The 12324-nt window shown below is 50.6% G+C and overlaps 3 protein-coding genes across 8 annotated transcripts in view; 2 read left to right on the top strand and 1 right to left on the bottom strand.

Annotated features, from left to right (window-relative positions):
• Positions 1 to 555: 555 nt before the first annotated feature.
• On the top strand, positions 556 to 4937 carry puf60a (poly-U binding splicing factor a). Of its 4 annotated transcripts, XM_076022175.1 has the most exons (11): positions 561 to 713; positions 1270 to 1371; positions 1469 to 1558; positions 1633 to 1683; positions 1780 to 1941; positions 2017 to 2109; positions 2249 to 2462; positions 2894 to 3057; positions 3148 to 3262; positions 3615 to 3853; positions 4002 to 4937. In XM_076022175.1, the coding sequence occupies exons 1-11, from the start codon at positions 693 to 695 to the stop codon at positions 4299 to 4301; spliced, it is 1551 nt and encodes a 516-aa protein (XP_075878290.1). In that variant the 5' UTR covers positions 561 to 692; the 3' UTR covers positions 4302 to 4937. The 4 variants fall into 4 exon arrangements, with proteins under 4 accessions (XP_075878287.1, XP_075878290.1, XP_075878288.1 ...); XM_076022172.1 differs by having other exon boundaries at positions 556 to 713; positions 2894 to 3262; XM_076022173.1 differs by having other exon boundaries at positions 1222 to 1371; positions 2894 to 3262.
• A 420-nt stretch (positions 4938 to 5357) lies between these two features.
• On the top strand, positions 5358 to 11706 carry klhl18 (kelch-like family member 18). Its single transcript, XM_076022163.1, has 10 exons — positions 5358 to 5585; positions 6688 to 6818; positions 7318 to 7458; positions 7549 to 7747; positions 8138 to 8298; positions 8378 to 8514; positions 8868 to 9090; positions 9514 to 9618; positions 10327 to 10438; positions 10562 to 11706. The coding sequence occupies exons 1-10, from the start codon at positions 5373 to 5375 to the stop codon at positions 10946 to 10948; spliced, it is 1809 nt and encodes a 602-aa protein (XP_075878278.1). The 5' UTR covers positions 5358 to 5372; the 3' UTR covers positions 10949 to 11706.
• Positions 11707 to 12232: 526 nt separating this feature from the next.
• The window catches only part of bfsp2 (beaded filament structural protein 2, phakinin), a 5833-nt gene continuing 5741 nt past the window's right edge, over positions 12233 to 12324 (bottom strand). For all 3 annotated transcript variants that reach the window (XM_076022161.1, XM_076022159.1, XM_076022160.1), the window contains one exon: positions 12233 to 12324. This exon is cut by the window's right edge and continues 485 nt beyond it. The gene's annotated coding sequence lies outside the window, so the exon portion shown is untranslated.

The raw sequence follows: 12324 nt of genomic DNA, 5'->3' as shown, positions 1-12324 counted from the left end.
AACTGTTTGAGTGTTGTGTCAAAGAAGGTCTTTGAACTCCATTAGCATTCAGCTAAAACATGCAACCCTTTGCTGTGCAAGAGGATGCTAATGAACAAGCCAGCTATGGTGTGTGGAGGCCTCAGGGTTCTCAGTACTTCTGATTAGGAGTTAATTGGTTAATTATTCAGTTAATTGCTGGCATGCTGTACAGTGTGGGCAACAAGTGCAAATGAGCTGCGTGCTGTCATTGAGCATTTTATATATCACGTGTAATGTATAAATGTGAGTTCCAAAATCCAAGCATAAAAAATAAATGCGGAAAAAGATCAACACAACCCAAAATGCATCAATTCTCAATCAAATAACTTCATTAAAACAAAGCCAAATTATTATCTTTAATATTTACAAAAGACATTCACTTCAAACCTATAGAGAAGGGAATTTAGGAACGTGTACGAAAATTTCGAACTCGCCGCATAATTGCGTACGTCAACATCGACAAAAAAAAAAAAAAAAAAAAATCTATTTCGCTTGAGCTTGTCGGTGAAAAAACACCTCCTTTACTCTGAACGGTGCGTCAGGGTAATGACGTAACCGGAAGTGCTTCTGTGCGTTTCAAAGCGCCAGAGACAGAAACGTCGGGGAGAGCGAAGAGTTTCAATTCACCGGGGTTCGGTGAATCCAGGAGCGGAGAGCCGGAGCCGAGCTGCATGGCGGTGACAGTGTCCGCGGTACGAGCCGTCCCCAGTCCCCGCTGCACCCTCCGCTCTCACGCACGCATGCTAAGCTAATGCTAACAAGGGAACGAGGGAAGTTGCCGGTTGCGTTTATTATATTTTGACTCTTTGGCGTTCCATAGCAACGCCCATCATTGCATTTGACTCTCAAACTTTGTGAGGCGAACGCCAAAGGACTTGTGGAGGCCTCTGATAGCTGGAGCTTAGCTAGCCGAGGTCCCACCGGATCAAATGGGTAAAGCTGGCAGAACCAAACGGACAGTCTCGATCCAACAAGACCGCGGACAGAGACGCTCCTAAAATCATTTAAATCTGTGTCGGGGAACATGGTGTTGTTGTTGTTGTTTTTTAAAAACAAAAAGCAAACTTGTGTCGACCAGCAAACGCCCCATAGTTTATTTAGTTCTTTAAACGTGGATGTTGTTAGTGGGCAGGGTTCTTAGCCTGACCCGTTATCCTTTGCACAGCCCACATTGATGCACACAGTCTTTTGCTGAAGCAGAGCTGAGGCCACCGTGAGTTTCCCCTCACCTGTTGATGGTGCCCACAGGGAGGGCCGGCTCTCATCATGGAGAATGGACAGAGCACTACCACTTCCACCAAGCTGGGTCTCCCGTTACTCACCCCCAACCAGCAGGAGGCGCTGCAGAAGGTGTGTGCAGGTGTCGCTGCTGGCCTGCATACTGGAAGAGTGTTGAGTCTGAGATTGTTTGTATGAGCTATGATTGGCTGTCCTGTCCTGCCTGCAGGCCAAGAAGTACGCCATGGAGCAGAGCATCAAGAGCGTTCTGGGCAAACAGACTCTTGCTCAGCAGCAGCAGCAGCTCACCGGTTTACAGGTAACTCTCCACCTGCTGCAGCTGCTGTTCACCATTTGTGTTGCTACTGAGTGTTGACCGTCTCTGTCCCCCAGATGGCGCCCCTGTCGATGGCTCTGGGTGACGCTCTGTCTCCTCTCCAGACGGTAAGTGAAGTGACTTCCTGCAAGGATGCTAACACGTTGTTCTGGTCAGAGTGCAGAGCACCTTTGGTCTGACCACTTCCTGTCTGCTGGTGTCAGGTGGCGGCTCAGCGTCAAAGGGCCCTGGCAATGATGTGTCGAGTGTACGTGGGCTCCATCTACTATGAGCTGGGAGAGGACACCGTCCGGCAGGCCTTTATCCCATTCGGACCAATCAAAAGCATCGACATGTCCTGGGACTCTGTCACAATGAAACACAAGGTGGGACGGGGACACTCGTCTTCGTGCTCCCATTCGCCTTGACTCTGCTTCACCCTGGTGCGTTTGTGCCTGCAGGGCTTCGCCTTTGTGGAGTACGAGATGCCCGAGGCAGCTCAGCTGGCGCTGGACCAGATGAACTCTGTTGTTCTCGGAGGACGCAACATTAAGGTGACAACACTTGCACCATCCACCACCGCTATCGTTCCAAACACTGCTAGAATAAATGACAGGCAATATTATCAGCAGGCACTCGCCGCATCCTGCTCTCCTCAGCTCTTCTTGTTTTCCCTCCCGTTGGGTCTTGCAGGTTGGCCGGCCCAGTAACATTGGCCAAGCTCAGCCCATCATTGACCAGCTGGCTGAGGAGTCACGAGCCTTCAACAGGATCTACGTGGCTTCAGTCCATCCCGACCTCTCGGAGGACGACATCAAGAGCGTCTTCGAGGCCTTCGGCAAGACCAAGTCCTGTGTGTTGGCTCGAGAGCCGACGACTGGCCGCCACAAAGGCTACGGCTTTATTGGTGAGCTAACGTGTAAAACAAGGAGCAGCCAAAGCGCACTATGTGCTTCTCATGTGTGCCACCTAGTGGCTGCTTGCGGGATACCTAATGAGTCCTACGTTTTTGTTGTCAACTGATTGTATACAAGAAATTCACATCTTCTATATTTCTCACCCGTTTGGTTTGTATTGGTCTAAGGTGATGGTTTTAAAGGTCCAGTGTGAAATATTTAGCTTAATTTATGCTTTTTACATTGGTAAAATTTGAATATATTAGTGGGAGAGAGAATGAAAGACGCTGCAATCTAAAAATCTAACCTTGATGTTACCATTCCTTTCTTCCAAATCTCCAGATTTGACACACTTAACCTTTAAAAGTCGGTGGAGCATCACCATTGACTCAAATGCCACCCTCAAGACACACAGCTAACATTCTGCTGATTTTGTGGGCAGAGTACGAGAGGCCTCAGTCTGTAGTGGACGCCGTGGCCTCCATGAACCTTTTTGACCTGGGGGGACAGTACCTGCGTGTGGGCAAGGCTGTGACTCCGCCCACACCCTTCCTCACAACCACAGCTGGAGTTCTCCCTGCCGTCGCCGCCAAGCTCACGGTTCAGGTAAGTCACGTAGCTCCGCCTCCCAGCAGTAGAGGACAGATGGGCAGAAGATGTGGAGACCTGGAACTGAACTTGTTGTCTTGCATTCAGGACACGATGGGAGCGTCGATGCTCGGGGCTCTGGCTGCGCCAGCGCTCCTCTCTCAGCAGCTGGCTGCCCTTCCTCAGGCTGTCATGGCTCGCCAGGCTCCAGGTGTGATCACAGGTTAGCACGTCCGAAGGCCCGCCACCCGAATTACAAAGTAACGTCTAGCAGTCCAATCAGTGTAAAAATGTCCACTAAGCCCCTCCCAAAGCATGTTTCATTTTCTGTGGGTTTCATTTTGAAGGTTTGTCAAAGTTATTGTCATACTTGAGTGCCTATGTTTGGAATAAAACATTGTCATGCGTGGAGTCACTGCGACTATGATTCTGCTTTATCATAATTTTTCCTGCACATGGGTGGAGCTTATAGCAAACTCGAAAACAGAACTGTTTAGTAATTTTTAACTGTTGCACTCGGTGGCTAGCGTCACCCACCTGACCTGTCTTTACTTCCTGCTTCCTGTCAACTCCAGGTGTGACTCCAGTCCAACCTAGCCTTCCTCAGGTGGGTCTGGTGAACCCAGTGCTTGCAACACCACTCGCTATGGCGACCATCCTTGCCTCCGGAGCGAAGAGGAAAGATGAGGAGGAGGATGGACAGCAGGAGGCGCTGCAGGAAGGCGCATTGGAGGCGCTCAGCGAAGAGGACCTGAGTATCAGTGGCAGCAGCGCCAGGCGCATGGTGATGAGGAAACTGCTCCGTAAGCAAGAGGTAAGAGTTATTATGGTGACAGAGCAGGACAGAAACGACTGTGGAGCTCTGTGCACAGCGACTGAACTGAACTGGATGGAGGATCTGCCCAGGGGTTGCGAAGTGAACGTGAATCAAACTGTGTTCCGTCTGCGTGTCTCCCCATCAGTCCACTGTGATGGTGCTGAGGAACATGGTGGGCCCCGACGACATTGACGACAACCTGGAGAGCGAGGTCACCGAGGAGTGCGGGAAGTTTGGGCAGGTGAAGCGTGTGGTCATCTACCAGGAGCGTCAGGGCGAGGAGGACGACGCTGACGTCATCGTCAAGATCTTCGTGGAGTTTTGTGAAGTGGCTGAGATGAACCGAGCCATCCAGGCGCTCAACCAGCGATGGTTCGGAGGACGCAAGGTGGTGGCTGAGAGTTACGACCAGGAACGCTTTGATAACAGCGACCTGTCGGCGTAGAACATATACTGAACCAAGAACGAAGGGTTTCAACTGCTGACACGCGCTCACAGTTTGGGTTCAGGAACTGAAAATGGCTGCGACTCAGTGGAACTGTGGATTCCCTCAGATGGTTCAGCCGCAAACGTTTTCAATGAAAAGAAGAGAATAGGAGCAGTTTGTGTCGTCCTGCCTCAGTAATCACCCGTCCTTCACTGCTTCTCATCATTTGAAGAATTAGCATTCAGCAGTAGACTGGATGCTAACGCTAGTAGTTAAAACCTAAGTAGGTTACTAGCTTAAAAACGACAGGCTGACAAGGATGAGCAGTCAGCATATAGAGGTTTCACCTCGTTTCCTCCAACAGCCTGGTGACTGATTGACAGAAGCATTAGAATAACTATAGGTGGAAAAAAGGGACACTCTGAGCTCTGGCTCTGGTAAATTGTTACAGCACACCACTAAAAAATTCTCACCTCCAAACCCCCCCCGCCCCTCAAACGGATTTGGTGTTCTTCACGCTGTCTAAACGCTGCTGGAGCACTTGGACCACGACGAATCACTTAGATGAAGCTCCTCAGGTACAGATGGTATGTTCAGGTGTTCAACTCTAAAATATTTTAATAAAATTGAACCTTTTCTTTTTTCTTTTTTAAAGGACGTGTCTCTTTTCTTTTAAAGTCAATCTAGCTGCCACCTGATTGGTTGGCAGTATTAAATTCGTATTATATGGTTTGCCTCAAAAATAAGCAGTCACAAAATTAATGAAGATAGATAAAATCTGAATACAACATGTAATGTTCACCAGATGTCCAATATTTGTATTTCTATGTTAATTAAATTCAAAGTTTTTTTTTTAAAGCTCCATTATTTAATATTAATGTACTCTAAAAACTTTAATTCCTGAATAAGTGAAGCTTCAATTTGAAAAAACAAACAAACAAAAAAAACATCCCAAGACCATTATATATTTTTCTCTGATGATGATAATGATAATGATAATATTTACAAATTACACAGAAGAACGGAGGCATTCTCGTAGTAGACGTTCATTATGACCGGAAGTGTCTTTTATTTCGAAGGTGTAACCGGATGCACCTGCCTCCTCAGCCACAGCTGTCTGTGTACGGCAGCTCGGAGGGGTTAATCCGCGCCGCTCCGCCGTTTTTGCTGACGATGGGCGACGTTCTCTGTGAAGAGCTCGAAGATTTAGTTCACTTCTCAGTCTGCGACCTCCCGGCTCGAGGCTATGTCGTCATGGAGGAGATCCGACGTCAGGGGAAACTCTGTGATGTCACACTCAAGGTATTACTGACCTACGTTCGAGGCAGAGTAGCATGCTAGCAGGCTAACACTATACGGAATATTGGCAGAGGTGGCTAAGCTAACGACATAGTAACAGAAACAGTGAATCAGTGAGAGTTAGCGGTGGGTTAATTTGGATAAGGTAGTAATCGGTTCCGATAAACCTCTGACGTCAGCAAGTGTTTGCCATGCATTGGTATCAAACCGGTGACAGTGTCGTACACCGGAAACACCTGAGAGCTGTGCAGCAAGGCAGCAGGTTGCTGGTGAGATGTCAAGTTGTCATGGCGATGAATGTGTTTCCGGCCTTGAAAGACTAATTCAAAGTAATTTCTAAAGGCTCCACTTTGAAGGAGCGCTCGTGGTGAACGGCTGGACTCGGGTGAGGTCCAGTAGAGGTCGGCAGCGAGTACAACCGGTGTGTATCGGTAATCCATAATCAGTGGATCAGAAACGGGAGTTGCAGGGGAGAGCAGCTGTGAACACCGGTCGGGCAGTGAAGGCATCACAGTGAGGGCTGAAACACTTGAGAGAAGCAGTAACCTTAAACCGTCTTTCTCATTCCTAACCTTGTGGATGACCAAACCCGGAAGTTAACAGAGAATTACTGTGGTGTATTAATCGCAAAAGTGTTCCGCTTTCTTGTTGCGCTCTCTGGGACCGCAAACACTGTGTGTGTGTGTGTGTGTGTGTGTGGGCGGGCGGGGGGGTTGTCCCATCAACCATCTACATCTGGCAGAGCCGGCGGCGGCTCTCAGTGGATGAGGAATGAGGAACTCATTGGTTGATCAGCGCCACATGATTCCACTTCTAACTACTTGTAGCGCTTTTCTGCACCTTCACGGTGCCCAAAGCACTTTCCAAAGCCCCTTTCACTCACTCACTCACTCACTCACTCACTCTGCAGTGGGCGATGATGTTAATGTGATCAGCTGCTAACCAGGTCAATCCTCTCTGTCACTGACGATCGACTGTGCTGAATCGGCAGATGAGCTCGACCTCTCTCTCACACACACACACACACACACACACACACATACTGGAGAATGTTATCCATGCAAGTACCGCCTCTCAGGTGAGAACTCCTGTCCGTTGTCTGCAGGTTGGGGACCATAAGTTCAGTGCTCACCGTATCGTCTTGGCCGCCTCCATCCCGTACTTCCATGCCATGTTCACCAACGACATGGTGGAGTGTAAGCAGGACGAGATCCTGATGCAGGGCATGGACCCCAGGTAACCTCAGGACACCAGTCTGACCTGTCTATTTAACCTGTTAGTCTAGACTCTAGACCAGGTGTGGGCAACATACAGCCTGGGGGCCCGTTGAGCTTTTTAATCTGGCCCACCCAATTTGAAGAAATTATATTGATACTAAGTAAGTCATGAAATCGCTGTATTTCATCTAAGTTGTCAGTGTTTTAAGAGTCATTTCAATAAAGAGCTAAATACCGTGGGGCTTCAAAGACATATTTTGTTGTAACTTTACTTTTGTTCATTTTCAATTGACATTAAAGCACATGCTTTCTACCGATCCCATGATATATTTTTCCCTCCTATGAGGTGGGTCACCAAAACACTCCATCCATCCGCTCCTCCTCCAGCCCCCTCTTTCAAATTTTACAACACACTGTGGCCCGCTGGTCAAAAAGTTTGCCCTCCCCTAGACAGTAAAAGTGATACAAGTGTGACGCCAGTCCAACCCCAGTTTAACCGGTCCCTGTTCCCCCTGCAGTGCTCTGGAGGCCCTGATTAACTTTGCATACAGTGGCCACGTGGCCATCGACCAGCAGAATGTTCAGTCTCTCCTGATTGGCTCGAGCTTCCTGCAGCTGCAGAACGTGAAGGACGCCTGCTGCTCCTTCCTGCAGGAGAGGTGGGTGACTGAGATCTGCTCCTCGACTGGCAGAGCGGCTCTTCAGTCTGACATCTTCCTAACTGGTTGCCACTCTTGTGTGGAGTTCAGGTTACACCCCAAGAACTGTCTGGGCGTACGTCAGTTCGCCGAGACCATGATGTGCACAACCCTGTACGACTCGGCCAACAGCTTCCTGCAGCAGCACTTCGTGGAGGTCTCTGTGTCCGATGAGTTCCTGGGCCTGAGGACGGAGGAGGTGCTGGAACTGGTCGGCTGTGACGAACTCAACATCAAGGCTGAAGAGCAGGTGAGATGCGTGACGCCTGCGACCACCAGAGGGCAGCAGACTTTCTCACTGTGACTCGACCTTTGGCAGGTTGCTGCTTTTTGGTTGTCCAGAGAATCTTTTTTAAACGTTTGCGGAAAAAAAACTCCGCTTTTTGTGATACTGCCTCTAACAACCTATGTTGAATAAGTTGAGGTTAAAAAAAATACAAACACAGAACGCCTCAGCAGGTTGACACCAGGTTGTCTGACGGTTGGTGACTGTTGGTTGAGATGGAGATGGAGATGGTGCGATTGTTACTGCTGTTTTAGCCGCTGCTGCTTCTTCTGAGTTTGGGCAAACCAGCAAAGACTTTGTCAGTGTGACCTGCTGCCACCAGACTTGACCGTGTTCCCACCTTCACCTGTGCAGGTGTTTGAGGCCGTGCTCGCCTGGGTCCATTACGACCGGGACCAGCGGGAGTCTCTGCTGCCGGATCTGCTGTCCAAGGTCAGACTTCCTCTCTGTCGACCCCAGTTCCTGGCAGACCGAGTTCAACAGGACGGCGTCATCCGCTGCTGCCACAAGTGCAGGTGAGACTCGAAGCCGCCTGGTCTTCCGGGGTTCCCGGTCGTCCTGCTCTCTGAGTCACCGCACTGTTTCTCACGTCAGAGATCTGGTGGACGAGGCCAAAGACTTCCACCTGATGCCGGCACGCCGCCCTCACCTGCCGGCCTTCAAGACCAGACAACGATGCTGCACGTCCATCAGCGGACTCATCTACGCAGTGGGCGGGCTCAACAGCTCAGGTGAGGTCCTCCCCCGTTTGCCAGTCAGATCCTGTTTGCCTCCCCTGTGGGCTGTTGCTCGTCTCTGCCGCGGTTTGTTTTGCGCTCACTGCGATCCACCTGTTCAGACAGACTCCGCCCCACCCAGCCTGTTGTTACTTCCTGTGTGGCGCCGCTCACTGGCCTCACTTTTGAGCCGCAGTTCACGACGGCGAAACATTTCATCAGCCTCTTGTCCATGTTGAGTTCAGCCAGAGTCCGCCACCCAATTAGAGCGGTTTCTCACTTCCTGCTGGGCCTCATCGACCAATGACTGCACGACATACTGGCTGTTGGTCTGACTGGTCCAACGGTCCTGAATTTCTTTCTTTCAGGTGACTCTTTAAACCTGGTCGAGGTGTTTGATCCAGTTGGGAACTTCTGGGAGCGCTGTCAACCAATGCGGACGGCTCGCAGCAGAGTGGGCGTGGCCGTCGTGAACGGCCTGCTGTACGCCATCGGCGGATACGACGGCCAGTCGCGGCTCAGCACAGTGGAGGTGTACAACCCCGAGACGGACAGCTGGACGCGGGTGTCGAGCATGAACAGCCAGCGAAGGTAATCATCCGCGTTCGGCCGGTCAGCCGGCGGCCACTATTTTACGGCTTCCACGCTGTCAAATAATAAAGCTGATTCCACTTTAACTCTGAAACCAGAGTGAACAGGATGCATGTATATTTTAAATACCCGCATTTTGTATCATGCTAGCAGTTTGGTTTATTTCAAATTTTTTTTTACATGCAGTGATACTTCAGACACAGTTCAGACGGGCAGGAGTTTCGTTTCGCTGTTGTCGTTTTCTTTAAATACACGCAAAAGTACCTGGGTTGTCACGCAATTTTGCAATCTGATGCATGCATGAAGCGATTGAGCTGCCACGCTGGACGCTCCGCTCGGAAACGCGCTTGGTGGAACAGGGTACGGTGCGTTTTCTAAGCTTTCGGTGTGAAGCCGGGGTAACAGTGATGTCGTCATCCTCAGCGCTATGGGAACGGTCGTGGTGGACGGACACATCTACGTGTGCGGCGGCTACGACGGGAAGTCTTCGCTGAACTCGGTGGAGTGTTACTCTCCCGAGACTGACAGGTGAGTCCCCCCCCCCACCCCCCCACCCCCTGACTTCCTGTATTCAAATACGGCACAGTTGTGCTGTGTCTCAATTCAGGTTCTGCACCCTTGAGACCGAGTGTCCTCCGTCTGAAGGAAGCGTTCTTAGAGTTCCCAGCCTAGAAGGACGGACCAAACCCCGCCTCCCCGGTCACCACTCGGGACGGTCTAGCCTTCGGCGTATTTCCTCGTTTCGTCATCGCCGTTCCCTCCTGCTGGCCAATCCCGGAAGTGACGTTTTTATAGTATCAAGCTAACCATTGGTTAGCCATCTAACGATGCCGTTGGATGATCAAATAAATAAAATCCTACGTTAAAAACGGGATACTTTATGTGAAACTTCAATATTTAGATTTATATGTCGTGTCTTAACCAGTACATGCCGCTAATTTCAGCTGACTTCCCAGGATCCCACCATGCGTTGCAGCAGCACGCAAAGCATCATGGGATACATAAGTACGCGAAGGACAGTCACGGTGCATCCTTGGTATCGGCTAAAACGAGTGCGTATTTCCGAGTGCGCATTTTGAGCGTCCTAAGCACCTTCGGGAATTGGGACAAGCCTTCACGCAGTGCTATGACGCAACTTCCTTTCAAAATGCGTACTTCAAGGACGCAGACCCTGAATTGAGACACAGCAAGCGTCTCAGAAGAGAAGTCACTTCCTGTTTTGGCTCCTTCCAACAGGTGGACGGTGGTGACAGAAATGAGCGCGAGTCGCAGCGCCGCCGGCGTGACCATGTTTGACGGACGCATCTTCGTCTCCGGCGGCCACGACGGACTGCAGATCTTCAACACGGTGAGAGTTCCGTTCCGTTCGCGTGACCGCGCTGCCGGCGGAGGAGCCAGACGCCTCCTCCGTTTGACTCGTTTCCGGAACGTGGCCGTTGTCTCAGACGTTGCGCCGCTCCTTGTCCTGCAGGTGGAGCACTACAACCACCACACCAACCGCTGGCACCCCGCGCCGCCCATGATGAACAAGCGCTGCCGGCACGGCGCCGCGGCTCTCGGCAGCCACATGTACGTGGCCGGGGGCTACGACGGCTCGGGCTTCCTGAGCGGGGCGGAGGTGTTCAGTTCGGCGTCGGGCCAGTGGAGCCTCCTGGTGGCCATGAACACGCGGCGCAGCAGAGTGTCGCTGGTCGCCACGTCGGGTCGTCTGTACGCGGTGGGCGGCTACGAGGGGCAGAACAAACTGAGCTCGGTGGAGATGTTCAACAGTGACACCAACCGCTGGACCTTGAGAGCCCCCATGATCTGCCACGAAGGCGGGGTCGGGGTGGGCTGCATCCCGCTGCAGCCCGCCTAGCGCCTCCGATCAGAGGCTGAGGATTGATACGTCACTGACGGCGGGGAGGCGGTGCCCTCGGCCGGCGCTCCATGAGCTTCAATGGTACGGAAGCAGCTCTCAGACCTGCACGCTGACGCCCGGCCTCTGGGATTGTGGGTAAAAATTGCCCATGGAAGCTAACTGCCAGCTGCTAGCACTGTGGATCGATCCATGCTCAACATTGACTCCTCTCCTTGACTGAACTAACCAATGGGAAGACGCTGCAAGACAAACAAAGCTGTTGACTAGGAACAGGATGAAGGCTCGGATCCGACCTCAGTCAGGGCGGGACCGTCAAACAGGAAGTGTCGCTGCCGCGTCAAAGGAAATGCATGTTTGCTACTTTGAATGTAGAATCAGACGCCAGAGTGAATCGTTCAGCGCCCCCTGCAGGCCACAGACGTCACTTCAGAGAACCAGACTGCTCTGAAGCCTCATTGAGCCGGTGCCTCATTTTTGTTTTTTAAAGTCTGCTATCATGCTAAATTCAGCAGGTGGACGGGCTAAATACGCTGCTAGCCGCTACTGTTAGCTTCCCTCCTCTGATCCCTGGATGTGTACGCTAGATGACATTGAAGTTGGTGTCACTGGCAACAAGTGACATCACCCTGAAACATTAGTTTCACTGTTAGCCCTCCACCTGTGATGTTCTGAAACGAGGCTTTAATCTGAGCAGGGTACTCGACTGTCCTGAGGGGGGCGCTATGCAAAAGATGTGGTGATTAAAGTTTAACAGTCGTCCTTGTCGCGTAATTTTTTTTGATTTCTTTTAAAAAATAAAAAAAAAATCAGAATAGATTCCAATAATAGGTGTTTTCTGCCTGGAGTTTTTAAGGTACTGTAAACAAAATAGGAATTCTACCACATGTAGCCCCTAGGGAGCATCACACACACGCTTTATCCTGATTTAAATTCAGGCAGGCACGCAGGAAGTTGACAGTGATTGGCAGTTGACCGTTGTCAGTGACTGGTTAGTGAAAAAAAACACGGGATTTTGCCTGATACTTAAGGTGAAGTATGTTTTTTGCCTCCACTGTGGGTGACTCCAGAGATGCACCTCACTTATGTAGTTGAATAAGTAGATTTTTAATGAAAGTTAAAGTTTTAATTTTGGAGTCATGCTGCAGACAGTCACCAGGGGGCCCGACATGACATCGGCGTCTGACAGTGTCGCCAATGGTGGATTTGTTCTAGAAGACCTGAGTGACGGTAAAACGTGCAGCACGTGTCCGTTTTATGCAGAAAAGAAAAAAAAACACTGACTTATTTATGCAGGAACAGTCCTTCTGAAACCACCACATTTATTTTGATATTCACTCTGCAGGAACATGAAGCACACCAGCCTAAACCCCCGC

This window comes from Nelusetta ayraudi, unplaced genomic scaffold, assembly GCF_046127955.1.
Source record: "Nelusetta ayraudi isolate G7.1 ecotype Tasmania unplaced genomic scaffold, CSIRO-AGI_Nayr_v1 ptg000011l, whole genome shotgun sequence".
Taxonomy (NCBI): Eukaryota; Metazoa; Chordata; class Actinopteri; order Tetraodontiformes; family Monacanthidae; genus Nelusetta; species Nelusetta ayraudi.
This window is presented reverse-complemented; position numbering and strand designations above follow the sequence as displayed.

Excerpts from the sequence above, each read along its gene's own strand:
- puf60a (XM_076022172.1), top strand. The coding sequence starts at position 693 with ATGGCGGTGACAGTGTCCGCG. Across the intron at positions 714-1,269 it reads TGGCGGTGACAGTGTCCGCG|GGAGGGCCGGCTCTCATCAT; the intron begins GTACGAGCCGTC and ends TGGTGCCCACAG. Across the intron at positions 2,463-2,893 it reads CAAAGGCTACGGCTTTATTG|AGTACGAGAGGCCTCAGTCT; the intron begins GTGAGCTAACGT and ends TTTTGTGGGCAG.
- klhl18 (XM_076022163.1), top strand. The coding sequence starts at position 5,373 with ATGCACCTGCCTCCTCAGCCACAGCTGTCTGTGTACGGCAGCTCGGAG. Across the intron at positions 5,586-6,687 it reads TCTGTGATGTCACACTCAAG|GTTGGGGACCATAAGTTCAG; the intron begins GTATTACTGACC and ends CGTTGTCTGCAG. Across the intron at positions 8,299-8,377 it reads CGCTGCTGCCACAAGTGCAG|AGATCTGGTGGACGAGGCCA; the intron begins GTGAGACTCGAA and ends TTCTCACGTCAG.